The sequence below is a fragment of the Syngnathus acus genome, chromosome 4 (assembly GCF_901709675.1).
Source record: "Syngnathus acus chromosome 4, fSynAcu1.2, whole genome shotgun sequence".
In the NCBI taxonomy this organism is placed as follows: Eukaryota; Metazoa; Chordata; class Actinopteri; order Syngnathiformes; family Syngnathidae; genus Syngnathus; species Syngnathus acus.
Genome location: NC_051090.1, coordinates 11,101,504 through 11,127,472, shown reverse-complemented (window position 1 = coordinate 11,127,472; position 25,969 = coordinate 11,101,504). Strand labels below are relative to the sequence as shown.

Below are 25,969 nucleotides of genomic sequence, written 5' to 3'. Positions count from 1 at the left end.
AAAGACGTAGACAAATGAGTCGAAAGTTTGAGTTGTGTTTTCCGGGCAGCGAATGCCGCACTCACTCAATCGCAGTCGATGACTGCAGAATTCCCTCGACAGCCGCTATAAAAAGAGGCGGCCACTAAAAAGAGAAGAGCCATTATTATATGTTTTGTATTACAAAGAAGAGCCGAGCCGCAGCAGGCCAAGTGTCTCTTCAAACCGGTCTCGCTCGGAATCTGGAGCTCCAAACACTGCAAATTAGGCCGGCTGCGCGCGATGCGGCCCGACGCCACCAAAGTGGACAATCTCAAACAAATTACAGTTTACGGCATACACTTGCACACTTGGCATCTGAGCTCAGCACGCATAGCAGCTTGCTGCAAGAGCCAAACCGCAAACCTAGCAAATATGCCAGTAGCACCGCTTGTCTTGTGCCTTTCAACTCGCCACGCTTCCGTGTTTCAGCCTATGTACGTATCATTGCTCACTGGTAGAGAGCCCACTAAGTGAATGAGCAGCAGTGGCTCAAACTGTGGCAGCGATTTTACTTTGTGCGTTTTTACTTTCGCCTTCCAAACACAGTTACCCGCTTTAAAAAGTACTGACAAATAAAATGACACCTTTTTCCGAGATGCTTATTGGTTCCGTTTTCATAGTACATTTCCAAAATTGCGTTCACATTGGTTGTTTTCTGTTGGACGCTTTGCTAGCGCAAGTATGAAATGGTAATCGGTCAAAAGTAGCCCACAGTGGACAGTACGCAACCAGCGCACTGTGCAACATTCCCGCTACGCTTGCGGTCGTCTTCTTCTTGACTGAGTTGTCGGGTCCCTTCCCGTCTGCCTGGGTGGCATCCGTGTTCCCGCTCACATCCCATACGCCTTGACTCCCGACCAAGTGTGCGCTTTGAAAATAATTTTTGATGTCGCGTTGTATTTTTGGACCTTGAGATCCCAAATAGAAGCATTTTCATTGTGTTGCAGCTGTGAATGTTCTCAAGAGTCATGCCAGCTTGTTTGTGTGGCACCAAGGCTCTTTGAAATGAGGAGTTTTGTTTTGCGTGTGCTCAGCAAAGGCCGCTAAGACCACCATGACTACACTGGAAAGACGCAGCAGCACTTTCTTGCTAACATTGATTGTCAGAACAATCTGACAGGCCCAGATCGGCGGGATAACGGGAGCGAGGGAGTGAGAGACTGCTTCCTGTATAGACGGGAAGTGGAGAGGGCAGTGCATTGATTTTCCTAGCATGCTAAGTCTGGCGCTGCGGCGCAACAAGCCGCTTCCTGCTCAGAAGAATGTCACGAGCTTTATCTGGCGTGCAGCAGTTGCTCGAAAAAGGTTGGAAAATTCATCTTGTACTGTTGGCCTTTCAGCCGTTTTCTCATCAAACTGCAGCGGCCATGAGGGCATTTGTTCACTTTGGCCTGCACGACTTTGGAAGCTCATTCGTCACCTCGATGCGCAAAGGGAACCGGTCAAGTTTGATGATCTTTAAACTCTCACTCTTGATGTCACATCCTTTGCTCCTCCATGTTAACCGGCAGTCTTTTGCAAGTTCTTGGAAGGACTCCCGCTCGTCTCCATGTCCTCAGAAGGCCAGAATAGATGTTAGACGCAATTCTCTCAATTACCACTGGGAGGGAGGAAAGGCAAAATGACAAGAAGTATTCTCCAAATGCACTGAACATGAGTCAGTCAGTCAGTCAGGTCCCGTCCCGTCCCAGATTGACATTTAATAGAAAATGTATTTTTGTCTTAACTATCTTCCTGCATGTGCTGAGGAATTTTTCACATTTTGGGGCCTCTTCCACACCTCAGGTCAGAGGTGAGAGGTCAGAGTTTGCCAGCTACTTCTCTCAGCCAGAGAGAAGAGGAGTCCCTCCTTCTTGCCTCTTGCACATCTGGCTGCCCCCAGAACACTCATTTGGAGAAACAACAAGAATGTTTTTATTTCCCTGGAGGAAAGAAGAACTCTGCAGTGAAACCGCAGACTTAAAACCGAGAGCGCGAGAGAGAGAGAGAGAGAGGCACCATGGGCCACCATGCTGAGGAGCTTCCTGTCCATTTTGGCCTTTGTCCTCTTTGTCCAAAGTCGTCACTGCCATCATTGGGGCGTCACGTCCAAAACATCATAAATGTGCGTAAATATTCATCTGTCTGAATCTCAGACACAAAGTGCAATTCCCGCCCTTTGCCACTTGGACTATCGAGCCTCTGGGGCAATATGTCGAGCCAGTTTTACAATACAGCTGATGGCAGTCTCGTGATATTTTATTTGTGACATGACTTTTGTGCGCAAATTATAGCTTGGGAACAGAAGACAAGGAGACACTTTCATCAATCTTCCATCAAAAAAAGCACAATCAAATGCCAATTCCTTGAGTTGAGGGAGCAGTGTCCTTTGTGTCTCTTCCAAAACACGAACGCTTGGCGACGCTTTGCACGCGCGACACGAGCGCCGACAGCTGCGCTCCATTACAGCAACGTACAGTAGCCATCTCTCCGCCCCTCGCCTCCAGACTCGCGCTGACTCTTATTGGAAATGTCGGGCTGCCGTGGGAGGAAGCACCCTGCCAGATTTATACGACACAGGTGCACACTTTGGAAGGCCCACCACACACACACACGCACGCACGCACACACACACACAGACACACACACAGACGTGTGTGTGTCTGTGTGTTGTGTTGTGATCTCATGTCAGCTCCACATTTGAGACGCTCGAGCTGCGTCCAAAACAAATCAGCCAACTTGTTGAAGCTCATCTGATTCTCCTTTGCTAGCTTTGCTCCCCAAAATCCATCCGGTATTGAAGGTTCCCTTCATATATTCTGTCCGGTCGCTTTTGTTGCCGGAATATCTGAGGCATTTCCTCTGTGCGCTCGCTCTCCTGCCTTTGCAATAAGCGTGAGGCCGGAGGTATGCGCTGGGCGGGCTGAGCTCGCTTGCTCGCCTTCTGCTTAGTCCAAAGAGACAGTAACGCCGCCGATATGATTTCCCCGTGGAAAAAGCACATTCCAAGGAGAAACAACTTGAGTTGGCTACCGAGCAATATCGCAGCCGAAAACGGACAAAGGTTTTTTCAGAATTGTAGTTTTTACGATGACGAGTTTCTGTGATACTCTGAATGTGGCAGAGTTCCTCTGTCCACGAACAACGGAGCTGCCTAGAATAGCCAAGAGCAACATTTAAGGGAAAACGAGAATAGACGGTTGGAAGAGCAAAATGTTCTGTTCAAAAATCACACGACACCCGTTGAAGACAAAAATGAAGATTTGGGAAGAGTGTCTCTGTGGTTGCGACAGAATCGGTCCTTGTTTGAGTCCTTTGCTTTGCAGCGGGGATTTTCCAGCAGCCCTCGGGTTGTGAACGTGTTCTGCCAGCGGCCATATGGAATCGGTTAGAAGTCGGCCCCGCTTGATAGCAGCGGTCTCAGCTGTCCCGTGTCTCCACAATACCATATTATTCATTGGGTCCAGTTCAATCAAGGTGGGAAGCCTTCTCATTTCCTATTGGTGGACTAAGAAAGGTTTTTTATTATCGGAGGCCTCTCACCATTTTGTACAACTGCAACATTTTATGCCGGTTTAACCGACACCCAATCAGACCTGACCACGCCTTTTCATCAACTGAGCCGACGAATACACCCCTGGATGCAATTTGCTCCACTCGCTAGCCAATTAGCACCATGAAATGTGGGATTGAAAGCAGAGCACTGGCGCAGACATTTTATGCTGTATATTTCTTTTTTTTACAGTATGTGATCACCTGTGAATGTGAGCCCAGCCAAATACACGCAAGCTGTCATTAGCCTCGAGTGGTTTGTAGCAAATGCAGCCGGCATTTTGCATCTTTGCCACGGAGATCAAACCGCCACATACTGCACTGTAGCGATATTGTCTGCCTCAATGAAGTCAAATATATTTTGTCTTTGCACATTTGGCCTGACGAGCTCCTTTTCAATCTGGCTGTTTTTGGCTCTTCTACCATTTGTGTGTTGTCACCCAAAAGGCTGTCTGATCTCTCCTAAGGCGGGCTCAGCCGGCTCATCATAAATATTCGGCTGACATTTGACTGGCTGTTGAACACAGCGCTGCTGCGTTCAGGAACCCGGACGATAAATTTCCACGGGGACGCTTTGGCTCGGCTTCAAATCGCGTCGACTCGCTTTACGAGCGTCGGCGGGAGGGGACGCTGCGCTCGTCTGACTTGCGGGCTTATTTTAAGACGTCGGGCTGCGTTGCTGGTGTGAAAATGGGTTTGTGCATGCGCGTTCTTGGCTGCGTGACGCGCGCGTGTGCGCCGGTGGCACAGCGGGCCTGCGGAGCGCTCCGGGCTTGGTTCCCACGATGCGCGTCCCGGGAGCTTTGGCACTGACGTCAGGACGGAGATAGAGGAGAGCGTCACATTCACAGGCCACAAGGGCACTTCCTGCCAGTCAGAACCAGCCCGGTTGACGCGAAACTCAACCGGCTCACTCTTTCTCTCTCCCTCAGGCCATGTGGCTGATGCTGCAACAGGAGGAACCCGATGATTTCGTCATAGCAACAGGGGAGGTGCACAGTGTGAGGGAGTTTGTGGAGAAAGCTTTCCAGCACGTGGGGAAGACCATTGTGTAAGCGCACACACACACACACGCATGCATGCACGCGCGCACACACACACACACACACACACACACAAGCATTATACTGGATTTTTTTTTCTGATCATTTTTGTCATTAAAAAATTTCATGTTGCCAGACATCTCGCAACACACTCCTTTGCAAATTGGCCCATATCAGTTTCATTATGGTTTGCCAAATGTTTGTTTTAACAGTGACATTATATGCTCAGCTGCCCTCGGGTCAGTTCAATGTGTGTAAATGTGGGGAGGTGCACAGGTGACATGTTTGGTCTAGCTCAGAAGAAAAGGAACGTGATGAGGAACATGCATCTTTGCAGGTGGAGCGGGAAGGACGAGCACGAGGTTGGCCGTTGCCAGGAGACAGGAGTCGTGCATGTCAAGGTCAACCCAAAATATTTCCGGCCCACAGAAGTGGTAAGTTTTGAGCAGAATTGTTTTCTGTGTCTTTCCTGAATAGTTGAAGTTGTGACTTTATGCTCTGATTGGTGATTGCTTGCAAGTGTCCTCGTTTCTGATTCGCCGCCATTGTGTTTGGAAGCGGCCTCTTATGCCGATGCCTCCCTGCGTCTGTGTGTGGGTGCAAAGTGGCCATCTCTCATCGGGGGTCCTCTGGCCGCTCCTCAGGGAGCGCGTCGGGTTACCGAGCCGTGGCGTCGTGGCCAAGATTAGCTGTCAGTTTCTCACTTCCAAGCCATGAGTGGCGTTCCTCGCATCAAGATTAGAAGTTGAGTGATGCTGGAGGATTAGCACATTGACTGACTCTTCTAAGCATGGAATCACCAGGCACACACCTGGGACACTTTTCTTTGTGCTGTAAAGTTGAATCTAAGTCTAAGCGGCATCGGCAACGCTCTGCTGGCATTTTGTTTGTGTTTGTTTTACCACTTTGCACACAGCACCCAATTTAGTTCAAGTTGAACATATTGATGTAATCCATCCCAGCAGATATTTGTGCTTTGACTGACGTGAATGATACATTGAGTGGGCGTGGTGTGAAATTTTTAACTTTATGCTAACTCATTTCCTGAGGTGAAGCAAAGTACGCATGCACACACGCACTTCTTGTGCCACATTGAAAAAGTATTTATAAAAAAAAAAAAAAAGTTGAGATGGCTGCATTTGCAGATGTAGTAACGAAGCAGCTCAGTTTCTCTTGTGTGTGTGTTCCATTGTCTATTGTCTCCATTTGGAGCTCGTCAAGTGTTTAACCTCTGACCCTCAAGGCAGGAAGTTTATGACACCGGGCTCGCAGCTGAGCATTGTTGCGTTCCTCGAGTGGAAATACCTGTCATCGTGTGGCTACACGCTAAAAGAATTCAGCTGATTCCGACACTTCTTTTGTGTTTGTTGCAAAGTACGAGGAACCGTGTGTGTGTGTGTGTAGGTGCCGCATGTGCGGCTTTGTTGAAGGAGGTTGAGGCCGTCAAATGTGCAGGTGCTCCTTACATTTTGTCTTTCCTTGTGGTCGCTTGCTGCTGGATGTGGAAGTGCACAGGTGTCAGATAGTGGCGACCAGTCGAACCACATTTGTTCATTTGTGAAGTGGAAAGCATGTTTGAGAGCTGACAGATGTTGACGGGCGCGTCCGCAACAGGCTGCTGATAGCATTCTTTTGGCTTTGCCAAGCTGTCACTCTCGCCTTTTAGCCGATCGTGAAGTCGGTCCCAGTTGAACGTCCGACGTTATTTTCTGCATGTGTCACGTACTGGCTGGCATCATTCCTCATTTTAGCTTTAACGTCATGTTCAATGCTTGTCTGTCGGTGTGCAAGCAGTGGATCGAGTCTACGTATGTTGAATTCGAAAGTAGAAAGTTTAATTCTGACGTGGAATCTCCAAAATTAAAAATCCAAATCGAGACACCTTGAGTGCGAGTATAAATGCAAAACATTGCTGTGCCTGTGCACGGAAACGTCACGCAGCCATCATACTTTGCAGTTCATGCGTGGCTCGAGGCCACAAAGTGACAGACAGCTCAGTGCTGTTTTGTTTTTTACTAAGCTCACGTGGAGCGCGAGTCTCGATGAATGGGAAGTTGTCTTTGGCTGTATTGTCTTCCTCCCATTCCGTCTGCGTTCACGTAACTGCTCAGCTGCCGCACAACTTTGCCGGCCCGCCCGGAGCCTCTTCTCCGTTTTGCCAACGCGATGCTTGGCGAGCCTGGAATGCCCCTCCGGCTTAGTTTACTGTACTTTTCATTTTTTCATTTTGCAAGCAGAGAATGAACTCGTCTGCCTTCTTGCTTCTGCAGCTTCCCATTTTCGTTAGAATTGATGAACACGAAGGTTATCTAAAAGTCAATCAGTCAAAGCAAGACGGCAGAAAGTGGCAGCAGCATAATTGATGCGAAACGTAACCTCAGTTTCAATTCTTGAGCCCTTTGTCTGCAATTTGTTTCGTTTCTTCTCGAGGCTCGTCTCAAAGCGCTCGCCTAAAAATAGCTCCGTTGACACACCTCAGCATCTGTCAATCTTTGCGATGAATGATAGTTCTTCTTCTTTTCGGAACGGCTGTCATACCAACGCTAATATCCGCGTAACAACGCAAGGGCCACGTCATGGCCGGTTTGGTTGGAAGCGCAAACAATGGCTCCAGTGATGAAGGCGGCGGCCCGTTCAGGACCGTTTGCAACCGTTGTCAACTTGCCAGATGAGCTCAGCTACGTGATGTTGCAAGCGCGCACCTGAGCCAAATTTCATCGGAGGACAGTTGCACCCACGGATCTTATCAGTCAGTGATGCTGAAAGCATTCTTTCAATTTTGGTGATGAAATGTTGCAACCCGTTTGCCTAACTTGGCTTCAGAGGCATGCAAGGAGCGGCCGTGAGAGCCCAAGCGCTCGCTTGCCGCTCACCGAGTGCATTGCAGTTGAAGATGAGCCTCAGATTTCAATTTTGTCATCTGCTCTCCTTTGAACAGGGGCCTGTAGACTTTTTATAGCCGCTGTAAGAAAGTGTGACTTGCTTTTTGAAATGGAAACAAATAGTGACACTTATTTGCTCAGAGCTATTTGACGTCATTTGTCAGAACACTGTCCGTTCCATATGCAATGAAGCTGTCGCAATGAAGCTGTCAGGAGGAAGCTCTTGCCATCTGTGTCATCAGTCTGCTCCCGGGTGCTCAAATCTCCTGGCTTGGCGAAGGTGAGCCTCTGCAGCACCAAAAGCAGATCGGCAAAACAATCATACAAAGAGAGCAGCCGTGTGGCCAATGGGATTGACGAGCTGCCCGTCAAGGGCCACCAAATAAGCGCTGGAGGTGAGCAAAGTGCCGATGAGAAGATGGCGAGTTTCAGGCCGATAGTGCTCCCTCACCATGCGTCAAGGGATGTGAATTGGGGTTGTGCGCCCCTGGGAAAGCGACTTGAAAAGTGGGATTGACCTCTCACCTGCGGTCTGCAACCTGATCCTGCTAGCTTTATTGGAGTGGCCAAGGGGGGGAGGTCGGGAGGGAAAGAGAAGCTCGTAGCCGCGTCACGCTGCCGATTGCAACTTCCTGGGCTTGGGACTCTGGCCTGCGCATACAAACACATTTGACCTCCCGCATTTCTTGACCCATTCCCTTTTCGTGGCAGCTTTGCTCTGCCTGCCTGAGAAGGAGAGATTGCGGACTGCGCATATGCGTGTGTGTGCGTCCGGCAGTCTGGTATTTCCTGAAGAAGTTTCCTCCTGCCGTCAGAGCGGAACCACCCCGCAGCACTCCAGCCGACTGCAAATATAAAGAACGGAGGTTGACAAAAGTTTCTCCTCAAGGCGGGGCCCGGCTCTCTACCTGAGTGAAAGGGGCTTCCCGCTTGTCCTCCGCCAACAAGTTGAAGGAGCTGAGTGCGAGATGCTCACCCCGTCGGGTCTTAGTCCAAAAACACGTGAACTTATTTGACATTGCAGTCAAGCAAAGGTGTTTTATTTGTCTGAGAAAGGTTAACGTGGTGTGACCCCTTATTGGCCTGATTCATTCTTGAGCTGTTCTTTTTTTAGTCACCCCAGTAGTCACACACATGCCACTTTCCCGAAACCTGAAGCTGCATGACAGTTTTTCCTTCTGCCCTCTCTTGTCACTCCCCGATCCCGCTCGCTCAAGCTTTGTCATCATTCTTGGAACTTGTCATCCTGTTGCAGCTCCGTGGCCATCTTCCAAGTCGCACGTTCTGCTTGGATTTGACTAGCGCTGCCAAAAGCATCAATCCTCCACAGCCTGCTTTTATCTTTCTCTGAAGCTTTTTGTGGGGATTTTTCATCCTCTGGGCTGTCCAAGGGCATCGGAACGACGGCAAGCGGATCGATTGTCGTTTTGACTGCGACTTCAGATGAAGTTGCGACTATTTATGACTTGCTGGTCTATTTCAGAACAGCTTGCAAAGCTGTTTTGCTTTTGTGGTTTGATGCAGTTCTTGGTTGCAAGTTTGGAAGAACTCAAAAAAAGAAATCATTGTTTTCACCCCCACTTTAAAATAAGCAGAGAATGTCCCAAATTTTCCACAACTCAGCTAACCACAGTTTAAAACGAAAAAAAAAAATTCAAGCATACACAAAAGTCAAAATGCTGAACTGCACAGATTCCAATGTTGTTGTCAAAGATATTGTTCATATCATTCATGTCTTTGTTCTTTCACTTTGTTTGTCAAAAGGCAAATCACTTGGCGCTATGTTAGCACCGTTGTTGTCCCAACAATAGAAAGTAACGACGTTCACAACGTTCATCTTTGAAATTTAGACTGGCAATTATGGTTTCAGATCATTTAAAAAAAAAAAAAAAGGATCATGTGTGGAGATGGGACTTGCTGAATAAAAGCCAAAATTATGCCGATTTTGTTTTCAAGACAGGCTGCAACGGTGCGAGTGAAATCTTTTGGTTTGACTTCAAGTGTTTATCCGTGCAGCTGCAATGTTTTCTCCCCTCCAGTTTCGGATCAGGCCCGATCAGACGCTCGCTCTGAGCTGTTCAACGTTTTTCTCTCTGCCTTATCATTTTATCAGCGGCCAACCGACAATGAAACACTGTGCAGGAGCAACTTTCAGCGCTCTCGCTCTTTCTCTCTCTCTGTCTCGCTCGCCATGGCATTGTGGCTCTCCCTGTTTGGGCACGATGAGAGAAGCCGATTTGGGAGGCTGATAACGCCAGGAATGCTGCTCAAAGAGGAAATGCTGTCCAGAAAGAGGTGTCGTCCTGTGGTTGCATCACGACTCTCATGGGTACAAATTTCTCCCGTCTGTCTCCCTCACTCTGCTTTCTTGGTGTTGAGTGATTGGGGGAATCCGCTCCAGAGAACTCCACCTAAGCTTCACACTTGCCCCCTCCCCACTGCACTTTCCCTTCTATGCTGCACAAGAGACACACTTGTGACAACTCAGTTTCTGTTTGACCTCAGTGGTGCTGAGCGGTCACCTGAGCCCTCTCTTCTGTGCCCCCCGCCCCAGCTGCAGCACCCTCCATTCCCTCTTCAACTCTCACTCCCGGTCTGTAGCTTTATGCTGACTCGAGGAATTATGATCTGTTTCCCGTCCGCAGGAATAATGGAATCAAGTTGGAGGGAGGGAACGTGTGTGTGTGCGTGCGTGCGTGTGTGTGTGCGTGCGTGTGTGCGCGCGCGTGCGTGCGAAACCGTCAGCATGCAAGATGGTGGCACCCTTTCGATTTAAATTGAAATGTTTATGCTGACGATTGAAGCTTGCTTTGTGTGTCCGCTTTACTTGAGCGGGTTGTAGCGTAGGTGCTCGCTCGTCAGAGTGACAGGGCCACCCTTTAGAGGTCACTTCACACATTGTGCACAGGCCAAGCCGCGCGGCGAGTCGGGGAAGGAAACCTGAGCCATAACTCAAGCAACACTAACTCGCGCTGTCCTTGTCTCGGGCGTGCGCTCGCGGTCTTGCTCGTGCTCTCTCGCTCTCACAATGCCACAAGAACCTTTTTGTTCCTGCACCAAGGACCAAAAAGTTCTGATACTTGAGGTGGAAAAGCAGCAGGTGAAACCCCACTAAACAATGGGCCTAACATGTTTTTGTTGGGGGGGACTTGGCGGTGGGCAGCTGCACAATTTAGAGCGTCCCTCTGCGCAAGCACGACATTCGAAACTGTGAGCGGCATGGCGCTGTGAAGCTGCTGGCACACTGCACCGCCTCAAACATCATGCGCATCAGCAGCTTCTCTCGTTTCATTCTGACCGGCTCCTTTGGACTCGGACACGTCGGCTGGATTGATGCCATGTCGCTAATTAAGCTAATGAGCCCGAGCTGCGTGATTTATGGGAAAAGCGTGGCGGTGATGGTAAAATTCCTTTGCATGAAATGCCCGTCGGGATTGCCTTTTACTGCCCGCATGCTCGCACGCTCCTTGGCAATGTTCACCATATGAATGGCTTTTTCTTGCGGGGCCGTCGGGAGGGATTTGGAAAAACAGCACGTTTGCTTGCATAGCCACATAAAGCCAGGAACGCTGAGAAAACTGGATCGTGCTCGTGTTTAGCTGATTCCAATTTGCGTGCTGATGATCAGCAACGACGACAACATTCAGTTGGTTCTGTCGTGTAAAAAAGCTTTGCGTCACAATGACATCTTTGTCGCTTACAAAGTAGAATCCTGCGCGGCAGAGCCGCTCTGCTTTGTGCTCTTATTGACGCTTGCGCCTTTTTGTGCTTGCAGGATTACCTGCAAGGTGACAGCAGCAAAGCGCACGAGAAGCTGGGCTGGAAGCCCAAGGTGACCTTTGCGGTGAGTCTCAGTGGCCGCCTTGTGTGCATGCGTGCCACACAAATGTCTTTCCAGCGGCACTGTAGCTGCTTCTCCACCTCGCAGAAATGTCTTAAAATCGCAAATGCAAAGTCTGACCAATCAAGTGTGCAAACAAGCATCTCGAGTTCCCCTTGTCGTTAGCTGCGGCGTACAACTTTCTCAATCGCTCTTGTTGAAATTATAAAATGCTTGCAACGGAACGGGAGAGGAATGTTTATTCAAATGTGAAGGAAAAAATAGAATTAAAAAACAACACCTTCTCTATATTAATCTTTAGAGATGATTATGATCAGGAAACCACCGGATACGGTGATAATATAGTCATCGTCCAAAGCCAGATCCAGATAGGCCACAATAACAAAGAACAAATAAAGGTCATCATCATTGTAGAAAGAAGAAATTGATTTGATTTTTGCGAGAATTGACTACGTTCAATGTTTGAAAAAAACGTTACAAATACATAATCATTCACTTTGATTGTGTTTGTACTGTCTCTTTGGGAACCTTCCGAATTGAGTGTCGCGTTGTATTTTGGGAATCCAACTTTGAGAGGAAAAGATTTGCTTGTCGCGCCCACAAAGGTAGTCAAAGTCTAGCCCCTCTCGGATCTTCAGCGGTGACGTCACCACACATGCGTGGAGGCCCCAGCCGGCATTTGTTGTTCTCGCTCGTTCAGATATTTTCTCATTTAAATTGCTCAATTCAAATGTGTCTCATATTGTCGTATTCGTCCATTTGTAACGACGCAAACGACGACTACTCGGATAAGGATAAGCAAGATGGCAGCATTTGATGCTGTTACTTTTAGTCATTTGCGGGAATAACTTTTTATTTATTTTTTTATTTCATTTGTCACTCTATGAAACAAAACGTGCCCCTTGAGAGCTGCTCCTGAAGAGACGCATCTGTCTCTTGGTGTCATGTATGAAGTTTTTCCCCGTTGAGCTTAAGACGTATCGTGACCTCGTCGTGATGTGTTGATGCAGGAGCTGGTGAAAGAAATGGTGGAGGCGGACATTGCGCTGATGAAGAAAAACCCAAATGCCTGAGACGCTCCCTGGGGAACGTCAACGTCTCAACATTCCCGTCAACACACACCACGAAGGACCATCACATTTAAAAATTATTGCACTTTAAAAAAAAAAAAAAATCACGTTTTTATTATTATGATTCAACAATGACTCTTTTGTGCTCTATTAAAGAGCACTTTCAGAACGTGTCAAGAAATGTACTGGATGAAGTCCACATGCAAATGTATGTTATTTTGAAAAGTAAACGCAGATCATTGAAACTGTATTTTCTCTGACTTTTGTGTTCCTCTGATTGCGTTGCTGGTGCAGGAATTTCCATAGATAGTATTTGAATAGAATTTCCAAAATATTCTGCTCAGATTTAAACATCCACCCTTTAAACTGCTGGGTTAAAAATTGGACCAAACCAGTACGTTATGTCAATTTGACCACACTTTGGGTTGTTGTGCGAAACAAAATCCAATTTGTTGGCCAATTTTGAACCCAAATCGGATTATTAACCCAGCATTTTAAGGGTGCACACAAAAAAGGTTGGACGCACTGAATGAGCTTTTTTTCCCTTTTAGGTTTACCACATAAATTATTTTTGCTTTTGTTTTTATAATTAAAAACGATTTGAGGTGATTTACATATGTGAACATTTGTATTAATATATAACTTAGCATGTATAAAAAGCATGTTTACCGTCATGTGGAGAAAAACATTTATTTAATCAATAAAAGAGCAATATAAAATACAAAAACGCCATAAAGAATAGTATTAAGTTATTATCATATCAATAACAGTGTATTTGAATGACCTTATTTCATATGGGCCCATAGTAAACTATAGAAATTAAGATATATATTTTCATCACGAATCAATTTGGCACGTCACTGAAAAAAAAAGTAGTATTTTTGGTCGCACGTGATTAAACGCCACCTCACGAAATGTGTCTATTTCTCAAAAATGTTGAAACGAAATGTAGACTCGCCTAATAGATGTGCATGTGGGAGTTAAGTGTAGATTTTTTTTTATCCTCGCTCAGCGCGTGGGGCCCAGTGCGTGTTTTGTATCAAGCCAAATCCATTTGAATTGCTGAGCAGTAAATTGAGGCCGAGGTGTGCGTTAATAGGGCGTAGGCGTTTTAGGACAGCGCCTCCGCATCACCACCGGAGTGTTTGTGATGGCCGTGCATGCGTGATGTTAGATTAGAACGCTTAGCAAACGAGAAGCAGATGTACTCCGACTCGATTTGGCCCCTGAAAGCGCGCTGAGAGCGGCCGGGGGGCGCTGCTGTCTCCCCTTTACGAAACGTGTCATCTCTCTTGGAGTGGAAAATCAAGAGAACCCCATCGAAATCATGCAAATCAAAAACTGACATCACAACTACGTTTGAGGCAGCGATTTTGGGCTTGAACCGGATTGCATAACTGATCCTTTTTGTCATTGGGAAAAATATTTGAGACGTCGACGGTTTCGAATTAATTCAGTTACATGCGACGAAAAGCATTTTATTACATCAGTTATTTTCAAATAAGCGATATTATTAAATATAGACCTGTACATTGATCAGCTACATGCAATAAAATATCAGCGGTTTTCAGTTCAATTAGTACAAAAATAAAAGAGCCAATTCCATCTTTCTTGCAACGTCTTGATCTTCAGGTTTTGAATTCGTATTAAAATCTGCAGAAAACGTCCATAAGTCGATGGTGCAGCCTTCGGAGAAATCCACTTGTCAGGGAGAGTTCTGCTCCGTTCGTGAGAAGGAGAGAAATCACGTTTTTTTAAATGAATTCCATTATTTACATGTGGGTCTTTTGGGGGGACATAAACGCTTGCGAGTGAATTTATTAGTCACTCAAAATCAGAGTGAATGTACTGCTGCTGCTGCTACATAGGTCCGATTTGGTTACATTGATTTTGATATTAATGATGGCATTTTAAGCGAGCTTGGCAATTTATGTTTTCAAAGATTCACGAATAGTGTGGTCGGTGAACATTTCTTGCATAATTATTCCTGCAACTGTTGTGTCCGTGTTATGTGGTTGAAATGACCCAAGGCACAAGTGCACGCTTGATTTTGCATGCAAGCTTTACTGTGGCGAGCGTGAGCAGATGCAAACTTGCTTGTAACGACTGAGAAATGCTGACAGGGCCTTTTAGTGGCCTCGCTCGTGGCACCTCCTGTTTATTTACGCGAAGGTTGACTGCGCGCGTTGCCTACATCAACTCAAAAGACCCTTTGTAACGTCGAGGCCTGAAATTTAGACGACCAGGCCGGTGTGAACTGGTTCCTGCCATTTCATAAATAGCCTCAATGACTGCATGTTGCGTTTCAATGTTGTCGTGTTACTCTTGTGAAAAGCCGCTTTGGTTAAATCAACACGCTTAGCATCCAGACCTGATGGTTAAATAAATAAATAAATAAATAAATAAATAAATAAATAAATAAATCACTCAAATTAAAACCACGGCACTTTATTAATTAAAAATGTAATGTCTTGAAAATTGTGTTGACAAATGACAGGAATAAAATAACCATTTTAGGCTAAAGGTCCCGCGTATACGTAATGACGTTATTAAGGCAGCATACGAAATTACACACACACACACACACACACACACACACACACACACACACACACACACACACACACACACACACACACACACACACACACACACACACACACGCACACGCACGCACGCACGCACGCGCGTTGAAAAAAGTTTGCGGATCTGGCTTTCAAGAAATATTCATCGCTCTTTAGAAATAAATATATTAGGATATAATTTACAAACGTATTTGAGCCATTTTTCTCTTAAATTAAGAGAATAAATTGACTTGTTTTTGGTGCTGACACGCAAAATCATCTGTGTATCGCCATAGTCCCTTTGAGAAAATCATCATCATATTTATCATGTAAGAAAGGGAATCTATCTTACGGGAGCTCAGAACTTGCTGCAGTCGTAAACAAAAGCTCCCGAGGTGCGGTAGATGGACTGCGCGGACGGGAAGGCCACCTGGCAACTGCTATTCCCATTGACCGGGGAGCCGTTCAGCACCATCCTCTGGGACTCGAACATCTCTCGGACCGAGTGGAAGTTCTGCTGCTGGGACGGGTAGCCCGAGCTCAGATGGCCCTGCAGGTCGCCGTACCAGGAGACGAGCCGGCCCTGCCCGCCGTGCTGCTGTGGGCCCTCCTGCAGGTTCGCCTGCAGGTTAGGTGGTGAGGTGGCCGCGGCAACGCCGTAGTCGGGCAAAGTCTCGCGATCGTCCACGCTACTCCTGGACGGCGCCAGGTGTCCCCCGGAGCTCCGCTCCGCAGCGTAGAGGCTCATGGCTTGCATGTTGCAATGATAGCTGGAGTTCGTGCAGGCGTTTTGGTTGCAGCTAAAGGAAGACGCCTGGTTGGGCGAGTAGCTGAGCGCCACTGAGGGGTTCACACCTGTTCGAGAGGAAGCGATGAGAGGCGGGGAGAGCTCCGCGTGGGGAGACCCCCGCAGGGACGTCATGATGTTGTCCACGCTGAAGCCTTGCGCGGAACTTTGGCTCTGCTGCTGCTCCGAGCCGCTGTGTGGGCTGGACACGCTGCTGATGCTGCTTGTGCTGCGGCTGCGGTTGGGACTTTCCATTTTAGGGACGGCGTCGGGTGGCGGCGACGCGGATCGAGGCGGCGTGCAGCTTCCGTTCTCAATCTTGATGTCCTGGATGCGCACCGGCTGGCAGCTGTCGTGCAACGGCGCGTCCCTCAGCTCCCCGGCCGCCCCCGCCGCCTGCAGATCCTTGGTCCGTTCGCGATCGTCCTTCTCCTTCTGCGCATCTTTCTTCTTGAAGCGCCTCCTTCGCCGGAGGAAGCTGCCGTTCTCGAACATGTTGTACGAATCCGGGTCCAGAGTCCAGTAGCTGCCCTTGCCGGGCTTCTTGTCGTCGCGGGGCACTTTGACGAAGCACTCGTTGAGCGACAGGTTGTGCCGTATGCTGTTCTGCCAGCCCTGCTTGTTGTCCCGGTAGAACGGGAACCGCTCCATGATGAACTGGTAGATTCCATTCAGGGTGATCTTCTTCTCGAGGGAGTTTTGGATGGCCATGGTGATGAGAGCGATGTAGCTGTACGGCGGCTTGACCATGTCTTTGGGCTGCTGCTGCGGCTGCTGTTGCAGCTGCTGCTGTTGCTGAGGGCTGTACGGCCCATACGCGCGGCCCATGCCAGCCGGGTACTGCTCGTGAGCCGCGTGGGAATACATGGTCATGGGCGCCGGCATCCCGGCGTAGCCCCCCGCGGCCCGGTAGTAGCTCTGCTCGCCGCCCATGTACGGCACGACCCCCAAGGGGTTGGCGCTGGCCACCGAGTAGCGCGCCTGCATCCCGCGCAATGCGTACAACTTGCAAATGTACTCCTTTGGTCTTGTTGCTCTGGTCGCCGTCCGGTTCAGGCCGCAGACCTCTGCAATGAGCCGCAGACCGTCCGGCCCCCCGCAGTTAACATTTGGAAAGCGACCGAGCGAAAAGTAAAGTCGCGGCAGCGAGACTCCACACACAGAGTGCTAGAAACATTTTCCCTCTCTCTCGTTTGTTTGAGCCTGAACACTTTTCCTCCCATTTGGTTACTCGGGCTGCTCCTCCCCAAACGTGCGCTCCATCATCCAATTGGAGGACGAACAAAGTCATCCTCTACATCGAAAGTTGACTTGTTGGTCATTTCAAAGAAAACTCCCCGCGGCACATATACGACCTCGCCCTCAAGTTATTTAAATATCAATAAAATATTAGGAATTCCTAATATTTAAAATTAATTTTAAAGAGAGAGAGAGAGAGAGAGAGAGAGAGAGAGAGAGAGAGACCTAGGTCTCTCTCTCTCTCTCTTTCTCTCTCTCTTTAAAATAGAAGATCCAAAAATCAAAATATCATTTGTCCATGCATGTATAATACGCCCCCATGTATAATACGCACCCTAAAAATGGCATGTCGATGCTGGAAAAAAGCCTGTACCCATGTATAATACGCACCCAAATTTTGACTCTTACTGAAGTCCGTAAACGTAAAATTATTTCAGAAAAAAGATCATCTTTGGGAACAACCGGATGTTATTCTGCCGGTCAGTATCACTGCGCATGCGCTAGCAAACTCGATAGCGAAGAAATATGAGAGACTCTCAACGGGATCACCAATATTTGAGTGATGTTCCAGTTATTTATTATCTTTCTGTGTGTTCACAATTGTCATGGTGATCTTTCTGGTGATTTCGTAACTAGGCTGGATGTATTTTTTTTGTTGGTGTTGATTTCTCCGACTGCCCAGAGAGGCACCACCGCGATCAGTTAGGTTAAAATGAAAAGAGAGGAAAGTCACGTGCGGACATGTGAAAAAGGCGGCTCTGTATGGGAGAGAAGTTGAAGAGGAATAAAAACACCCTTGGAAACCAAAACTTGCCCCTCGTCGTGACTCGGAGCTGCAACAAATGTTTCGGATTTGTGTAGGGTACATTGTGACAGCAAACGAGCAGGTGATCGAGCAAGCGTCTGATACGAGAGCATTGTGTTCGTATGGAGCGTGTTTGAAGTGAACAGCAGAGAGGAAAGGAACAAGGCAAAGTGTTGTGAAATAAAATATTACCTGCATACGCATTTTGTTATTTGCTGATTGTATTAAACTATCGCATTCATTGTCAGTCAAGAAGAGAAGAGGACTATTATCCCTTCTTTGGCGAAATGACCAGAACACAGTACAAATCCGTTCTGCGCATCGGATCCATAGTGCGCATGCGCAGTGATACTGCCTCCGTATGATATCCGGTCTGCGATGGAGATTAAAAAACAAACAATATTTGACAATAACACACCATCAAGGATTGCACCATCGCATCAAACGATGTGTCGTCAATTATGAATTTTACTGACTAAGTGTGTTGGGCAGGATGGTTGAATGCGATGCGCGATTGACAACAAACAAGAAGAAAGGTGATTTCAAGTTTTATTTCGAGGGAGATTTTCTTCAAAAATTGTTGTACCCATGTATAGTGCGCACCCAAGATTTTAGGACAATAAATTAGTTAAATTTTGCGCATTATACATGGAAAAAAACGGTAAAAATAATTGATATGGGCAAGCAGGCTGGTTAGCACGTCCGCCTCAGTAAGGAGGGTGCGGGTTCGATTCCACCTTCGGCCCTCCCTGTGTGGAGTTTGCATGTTCTCCCCGTGCCCGCGTGGGTTTTCTCCGGGCACTCCGGTTTCCTCCCACATCCCAAAAACATGCTCGGTAGCCTGATTGAGCACTCCAAATTGCCCCTAGGTGTGAGTGCGAGTGCGAATGGTTGTTCGCCTCTGTGTGCCTTGCGATTGGCTGGCAACCAATTCAGGGTGTCACCCGCCTACTGCCCGATGACTGCTGGGATAGGCTCCAGCACGCCCGCGACCCCCGTGGAGACAAGCAGTATAGAAAATGGATAGATGGATGGATGGATGGATGGATGGATGGATGGATGGATGGATGGATGGATGGATGGATGGATGGATGGATGGATGGATGTGCAAGCAGGACTTCGCCGCGCTCCCAGTGTTCCCAAAACTACTTGTGTCCCATTACTGTTCACAGCTGTCACCGTGTGGTCAAAGTGCAGCAATGCATCATGGTCGCACCTCGGGCTCCTTTTCCCCAATGACGCCCCCTTTTGGCCTTGCAATGCCCGCGCAATCGCAGCAGCACCACTCTTTTTCAACAATTCTCTACTTTTCCACATCCAAAACGGCGTCGTACATGCGAATGGTAAATGTTTGATTTGTGCTATTTTGTTCTGTTTTCCTTTGTTTGTTACCTTATATTTGTTTTGTAAAACAATTTTTGGCACCTTGTTTCAGGTACCTCTGTTCAGTCAAATCTAGTATTTGCATGATCTCTTAATACTCTATAGTACCGAGCGTTTCTCAAATGTGTTCATGGTGTAACAGGCCTTGTATTTAAATAGTGGGATTTTACTACAAAATATCAAACTAAATGTGATTGTGAATAGTTATGTTCAATGGACCTCCATCGTGTCTGGTTTTCTTAAAAAAAAAAAAAAATAGCATTAAGCTCTTTGCAGAAACGCAAGAGCAGCAGCGCAGTGTCCTAGTCGTGGAATGCATCTTATTTCTTCAGACGTAACCTCTTCGAAGTTGTTGATTGATTATTTGCGAAATCAAATAAGGGAAATGAAATCAAGCCGTGGCTTGTCCGAAAGAACAGGCGGTAGCCACTGAGTGGCACTGTAGTCCACTTTATGTTAACGTCTGAGCATTCTCGTCAAATACAATTGAACCACTCAAATGTTGACTTTGCTAACTCGATGGATGAATGGCCTCCTCGGATATTAATGAGTGTTGTGTACATTTATTCAAATATGACGTTTCCTTCCTTGTTTCCCCTCGCCGCAACGAAAACAGCATGCGTGTGCTCCTCGTCCCAATGCAGAGAGACCACCAACCAGAAACTTGATTCAGTCGGTTTTTAACCCGCTCGGCCTCCGCTTAACACGAGATCATGTAAAAAATATCCAGGTCAGAGTTTTTTTTGCTGTTTCTCGTTGCATCATGCAACAATAGGCCAAGGTTCAGAATCGAAATGTCATTTTAGGGGAAATTAGAAACCTATTTATTCGATGCAAAACGAACCTTTGGTAACTTGAACGAAACGGTGTTACATGCTGTCGCCCATAAATCCTAAATTGAGGGTCCCGCGAGTGGGATTTGTGTTTGCGATTTAGGCCTTACTGCCTCTCAGTCTGATTTGTTTACCACCATCTAAAAATACTTCCGTGACGTATTTCCACACTATACACGATTGTTATTGTTTTATTTATGTATTTATATTGCCGGCGTCGGACCGCGGTACTTCTATGTCACAATTTGATCCGTTTCATACCCCCCCCCCCAAGTAATTGCTCATTTTGTTTGTTTTGATTAATTAAAGTTTTTATTGACCAATGTGAAGTGTTGTAAATGGCATGTTCTCTGACGACATGGCCTTATTCTATCTCCTGAAAATACACGATGGAAAAAAATAAAGATTCCCCCTGGAGACACTAAAAGATTCCCCTTGTAGACACAAAATTATAAGCTAGTTATTCCTGCTATCAAAATGCAATTTCAGTCAAGTGGTTTCATAATAGTATAAAACCTATAATTGCGTCCTGCGTATTTTTTTTTACTAGCCTATTACCTTTTTTAATTCACGCTGCCATGGACGCAGTTATGATAGACAAGATACATTCGAACATGCACATATCAATTTAGATATAGAAAAACGCATGTGGCTAACAATGTGAAAGTGCTTTTAATTTGATCGAGGTTAAAACATCATATGAGATAACATCTGCAAAACAATGCCAGCTCTGTTTAATATAATATTCGCCTTTGTACAAATATGTTTCGTGCCACCATTTTAATACAAATTGAAGACAACATATCTGCTTGAATAGGCCTCCTACAATGTAAGAGCTTTATTGAAACTCCTTACAAGAGACATATTTGGACAATGGTTATACGATAAGTGCAATATTTGTAGCAGTTCATAATACAGCATCCGTGTGGAAACATAATACAGGGCAAAATGTTGAGCATTATCACGAAGAGGCGCGTGTTAAGGGCGCAAAAGTTTCCTTCATTTTCCTTCAGTGCATATTTGCTCAGGTCCACGAAGAAGCAAACACGTGAATACAGTCGTCGTAATTCCAACAGAGACAAAAATAGTCCCTTAATTGTGGCGGACGTGCAGTTTGACTGCATGCGTCCGTCTTTGGAGGTCCGTCGCGACAGCAGCGCTTACATGACGCACGGTTTGATGTCCTGACACACGCTCTGGGGGTGAGGATGATGATGATGGTGGTGGTGGTGGTGGTAGTAGGAAGTGCCCGCCGTGGGGTGGAAGGATGGGATGCCGTTCAAGTTGAGCACGAAATCTTTCCTGTCGCAGTGGCTCTGGTAACGCGGAATCCCCACTGCGTGCGTGTGCAACACAATCATGCGTCAAACTCATATGTTCACTTTCACAACAACTCTTCAAATTGAACATCGATCCTTAAAACTGATGATGGCTACCCCCATAAATGACCGCTTAAATTGGGTTGGTCCTATTCTCGAACCAAATTGGGTTGTTTTTGACCCACCAGTTAAGTAAAATTTATTTTTAATAGTCCTTAATTACGCCTCAAAGGGCTTCAATGAGTGTAATATTTTAACATAAAATAATTTTAGTTGCATTTTAGGCCAACACGCCATTCACATCGTTTATTTGTGCATACGTTTTGCAATTTGGTATCTATTTTTTATTTGACAAAAACGTGAGTCATTTTCAAATCTTTAAAGACGAGCTCACCTTGGCAACATTTTAAGATATCTTAAAACATACATATACATATGTTATGTGCTTGATTCCATAAAACAATCAAAACAATCAAAATAACGTTGCAATAAATTTTATCAGCCAGTTTGATCATCACAGCGATTTTTTTTGCGGTTTCTGTCAAAAGTATTTAAATGAATTATCTCACGATGCGTGTGTATGAAACTTGGGAGTTGCATTAATGCTCAAATAAGGCCGAATGGCGCTAATTCATGCCAGTTGAATTTTAGTTCGTCTTATATCGCAGTCAGAAGGACTCGTGTTTGATGGGCAGGCAGCGGGACGCGTCCACAACTGGACAACCTTTGCACAGACGTGACGCCTTTGTGACTGAACTGACAGCGCGATTATAGACCAGAAAGTGCAAGTTCACACCGGCACATTTTAGCCCCCCCCTCAACCCTACCCCCACCCGCGGGCTCATTTGCGATGTTGCATTAAGCCGAACAAGGCCTCCCGTCTCTTGTGGCCCTTGCAAGGCTGAGATCTTGTCGCCCGTGTGGTCCGATTTGCACAGTCTTTGTTTGCTTAACCTTTGAGCCCTTTTCAGGCTCCAGCATGAGCTGCTCGTCTCGCTGAAATCTTCAAGACTTGAGTAAAAGCCCCTCTGTGCGGCGCTCAAGTTAACCAGCGTGACTTATTGAGCCAAGTGGGAATTTGAAAACGACTTTCAAATTGCTTCAAACACCCCCGAAGACACTGCATGGAGCGTGTATGCACTCGCGTAAACGTCAAGAAATTTGTTAAAACTTAAGCATGAGGTTGAATATTTTATTGAATAACGGAGATGTTGAGTTGGATTGCCAATTTGTAATTTGATTTTGGAATTATATGACAAGGGATCAGACCAAACTAGGTCAAATCAATTCAACCTTCCAAGTCAATAATATAATTGAAATGAAATTGACGTGCACGGATCTTTGCTAATTGTGACAATTGAGGTACTGGAGGATTTGGGTACCTGATATGTCGCCGGTGTGGCCATCCCTGGCGTTTTGGTGAATGTAGCTCTGCTCCAGGGAGTACGACGACATGCCGGAGTGCAGAGAGGACGACGCGGCGGGGCTGCCGGAGCTTAACGGCTGCTGCTTGATGTAGGGCGACCCGCCCGAAGCGGCCCAGTGCGCGCACGTACTGGCGTACGGGGAGTGGCCGTCCAATGCGCTCGCCACGGCCGGAGAGGACGGCACCGGACTGCTGCTACTGTCCGGCCCGTAGTCCCCGTTGGACGGCACCGGGCAACTGGCCATGTACGTGGAACCCGGGCTCGGGGACATGTGGGGAACATGATGGCCGGCGCCCAGTCCGTCGTATCCCGCGGCATGCACGGGATTGCTCATCATGTCCTGCAAGTTGTAGCTGTTGCCGTGACAGGCGAGCGTGGCGGCCGAGGGCGCCTGGAAGTCGAAACTCTGTGGCAAGATGGACGTGCCGAAGCCGATGCCGTTCATCATCCGGTACATGGGTTTGAGGGCCTGACACTTTCTCCTGAAGCCTCGGGGTCGACGACGGAACGAGCCCTCCTCGAACATAAACTCGCTGCCAGGATCGATGGTCCAGTAGTGGCCTTTGCCTGGCCTGCCCAGTCCTTTGGGCAGCTTGATGAAGCACTCGTTCAGCGAGAGGTTGTGCCGAACCGAATTTTTCCATCCCTGGTAAGAGCCCCTGAAGAACGGGAATCGGGCCTGGAGGAACTGGTAGATCTCGCTGAGGGTCAGCCGCTTGCTCGGGGAGCTTTGGATGGCCATAACGATGAGCGCGATGTAGGAGTACGGAGGCTTTTCCGGCCGCCTTAAACCGGAGTTGCTCTTCTTTCCTTTGAGCGCAGCCGATGAGCTTTCCGAGGCGGCTTGGGGGCTCAGCATGGCGGGATGCGGGACGCCAGACGCCGGACTGGATCTCAGAGGAGGCGGAGGATCTTGCAGCTGCAGCTGCTGAGGGCTCTCGGTCGTCATGTCAGCTCTGACGCACAGCTGGCGGTAGGAGGGAGAGGCCCCCGAGGGTTGGAAAAGGGGCAAAAAAATAAAAAGGATCCAGTGGTCCTCGCCTGCAGTGGGCGTCACGCCACCTTTAGCTCACATCCAAATGGAGAGAGATATCTGTCTCGGGTCCAGTTACGCACGACTCTCTTTGCCGTTACGCATGCACGTACCTGACGCACGGCGGCCAGTGGAGGGGAAGAGGAAGAGCGAGAGGCGGGGTGATCGCCCTGAGCGGACGATTGTCCCTGCACGGCTTTCAAGTGGACGCGGGGGCTCCCTCCGCTGGGGGAGGGGGGTCCACAGTGGAGCTAAGTGGTGCAGCGTGGCGCTACAATCACTCAAGTGGAGGAAACAGCAAAAGCCCTTCGACTTTGTGCGCCGACTTCAGCCAAACAAAACTCGGCCACCTATCGTTTCATAAATCTTTCTCCCCTCTTCGGAGAGCCCCCACCCCCACTCGCTGTCAGCATTCAAATCTCCCTGAAATCAATGACCAAAAGAACCGCCTCCACTCCCATCCGCTTGGCCATTTCTGCCTTATAATTGCCACATCTGAAAACCTCGCGCAATTATATCAGCCTATCTCGCAAACTTGCCGTCACATCCATGCAACTCACCGGTCCTGCATTTTAATTGGGCCACGCACGTGTATAAGAGGACGTATTTCGGACGTATCTTTTGAATATTTAAAATGACATTTTTGTCATCCTTCTGGCAAGTCCTATAAGTAGCCCCCCTCCCGAATTATAGTGATGAAAATGTGCGGCCCCCTAGCTCCATCACCGAAGCTGCCGATCCCCGCCCCATCTTATCATAGCTGCATTTTCTCTTAATTTCCTCCTAAAATGGTCCGATGGAGAATGAAAACAAACGCTGGCAGTGACGGTTGTGATCAGGCCGGCACGGGGGTGGGGGTGCTGCTGTTGGTGGTGCTGGTGGGGGCCTTCGCCGTACTGCATGTGCGTGTGGAAGCTGGGGGTGTTTCTCTCCATAAATGACTTTGACATGAGTGGAAGCAGGCTTTTTCCATCAAGCGCGGGCCTGGATACCACACACAGTGCGCCAGTGTCAGCTTACCGCCCCCGGCCAGCGGCGCTCCCGGGGTGGACTTTGCGTTCATTAGAGAGAGAGAAAAGCCAAATTAGCCTCGCGGCCTGCCCCCCCCCACACAATCCACCCCGACACACACATCTCACACACACACACACACACACACACACACACACACACACACACACACACACACACACACACACACACACGCACGCACGCACGCACGCGCGCGCACGCACGCACGCACATTTTACATCGGGCCGAAGTATACGGCCCATAAAATAATGGCAATATGCGTGGTGCAAGACATTTATGGAAAAGTATTATACATAGCTTCATGCGTCTGAGCAAAAATATTTCATAAAAGCCGTGCAAATTTTCCAAACAATAACCTTTGCACTCTGCACAAACAAAGGATGTGCGGATCAAATGATTTTCCATGCACGACACAGCGCAGCTCGGTGGCCCCACAAATTTCCTGCTACATCAAAACTGCACGGCGACCCCCGTGGAGATCAGGATGCACACACAATCTTTGTTATGGGAGATTTTTTTTTCCTCTCCTGCTGCCACTGAACAACTGGTGCATGTTGGAAATCACATCGAAGACTGTTTTTTTTTTTTTCACCGCTAGTCTTTAGAAGACCGGAGACCCACGTGGGCCCATCTGCTCTTCGGAAACGGCCCTGCGGGCCTGTGGGAGGTCGAACGCGGTTCAGGCTGCCAGAGTGACACTTTGTTTGGACTTGACCTTCTGAAGTTGGGCCTGCTTTAAAAGTGCTAGCCTCGCTCAGCTGCACGAGCCGCCGAAACTCCTCTCCCTCCTATAAGGTGAGGCTTCTAAATCATTGTCATACACGAAGACTCCACGCACTGATGGAGAAAAGTCACGTGACTAACCCGCAGGTATGTTATTCTGTGGTTTCACCTGCAGGTTGCAGCATTGCCCCTGGAACACGAAGTCGCACCTGGCACCTGGCACCTGGCATCCGGCACTAGGACTCGCACGCACATTGTAACTCACACACCATAACACGTACAATCACTGTAAATTTTGTTTTTATATGTCAACGACAGCAACGGGCCTCCCCTAGCTGCTGCTTTATGATGACTAAAATAACAATAAAAAAAGAAAGATTTCGCCTCATTTCAAGAGTAGGCCTACATTTGAATTGTTTTGTCTTGAACTGCAGCA

At 47.7% G+C, this 25,969-nt stretch overlaps 3 protein-coding genes across 4 annotated transcripts in view; 1 reads left to right on the top strand and 2 right to left on the bottom strand.

The window, feature by feature from the left end:
* The window catches only part of gmds (GDP-mannose 4,6-dehydratase), a 29,853-nt gene extending 17,215 nt beyond the window's left edge, over nt 1-12,638 (top strand). For both annotated transcript variants that reach the window (XM_037249493.1, XM_037249492.1), the window contains 4 exons: nt 4,485-4,603; nt 4,933-5,029; nt 11,253-11,321; nt 12,329-12,638. In XM_037249493.1, coding sequence (XP_037105388.1) covers nt 4,485-4,603; nt 4,933-5,029; nt 11,253-11,321; nt 12,329-12,391 — 348 coding nt within the window. In that variant the 3' untranslated portion in view covers nt 12,392-12,638. The remainder of the gene's footprint in view (nt 1-4,484; nt 4,604-4,932; nt 5,030-11,252; nt 11,322-12,328) is intronic.
* Nucleotides 12,639-13,927: 1,289 nt separating this feature from the next.
* LOC119121631 (forkhead box C1-A-like) lies at nt 13,928-17,046 on the bottom strand. The gene is made up of 2 exons (XM_037249442.1): nt 15,062-17,046; nt 13,928-14,983 (listed from the first exon to the last, which is right to left on the bottom strand). Exon 1 carries the CDS (start codon nt 16,724-16,726, stop codon nt 15,311-15,313), a length of 1,416 nt encoding a protein of 471 aa, XP_037105337.1. The 5' UTR covers nt 16,727-17,046; the 3' UTR covers nt 13,928-14,983; nt 15,062-15,310.
* A 3,763-nt stretch (nt 17,047-20,809) lies between these two features.
* Nucleotides 20,810-24,150, bottom strand: foxf2b (forkhead box F2b). Its single transcript, XM_037249480.1, has 2 exons — nt 22,701-24,150; nt 20,810-21,335 (listed from the first exon to the last, which is right to left on the bottom strand). The coding sequence occupies exons 1-2, from the start codon at nt 23,692-23,694 to the stop codon at nt 21,160-21,162; spliced, it is 1,170 nt and encodes a 389-aa protein (XP_037105375.1). The 5' UTR covers nt 23,695-24,150; the 3' UTR covers nt 20,810-21,159.
* Between the last annotated feature and the right edge of the window lie 1,819 nt (nt 24,151-25,969).

Coding starts and splice junctions, on each gene's coding strand:
- LOC119121631 (XM_037249442.1), bottom strand. CDS start 16,726: ATGCAGGCGCGCTACTCGGTGGCCAGCGCCAACCCCTTGGGGGTCGTG.
- foxf2b (XM_037249480.1), bottom strand. CDS start 23,694: ATGACGACCGAGAGCCCTCAGCAGCTGCAGCTGCAAGATCCTCCGCCT. Junction 21,336..22,700: donor CCACACCGGCGACATATCAG/GTACCCAAATCC, acceptor ACACGCACGCAG/TGGGGATTCCGCGTTACCAG.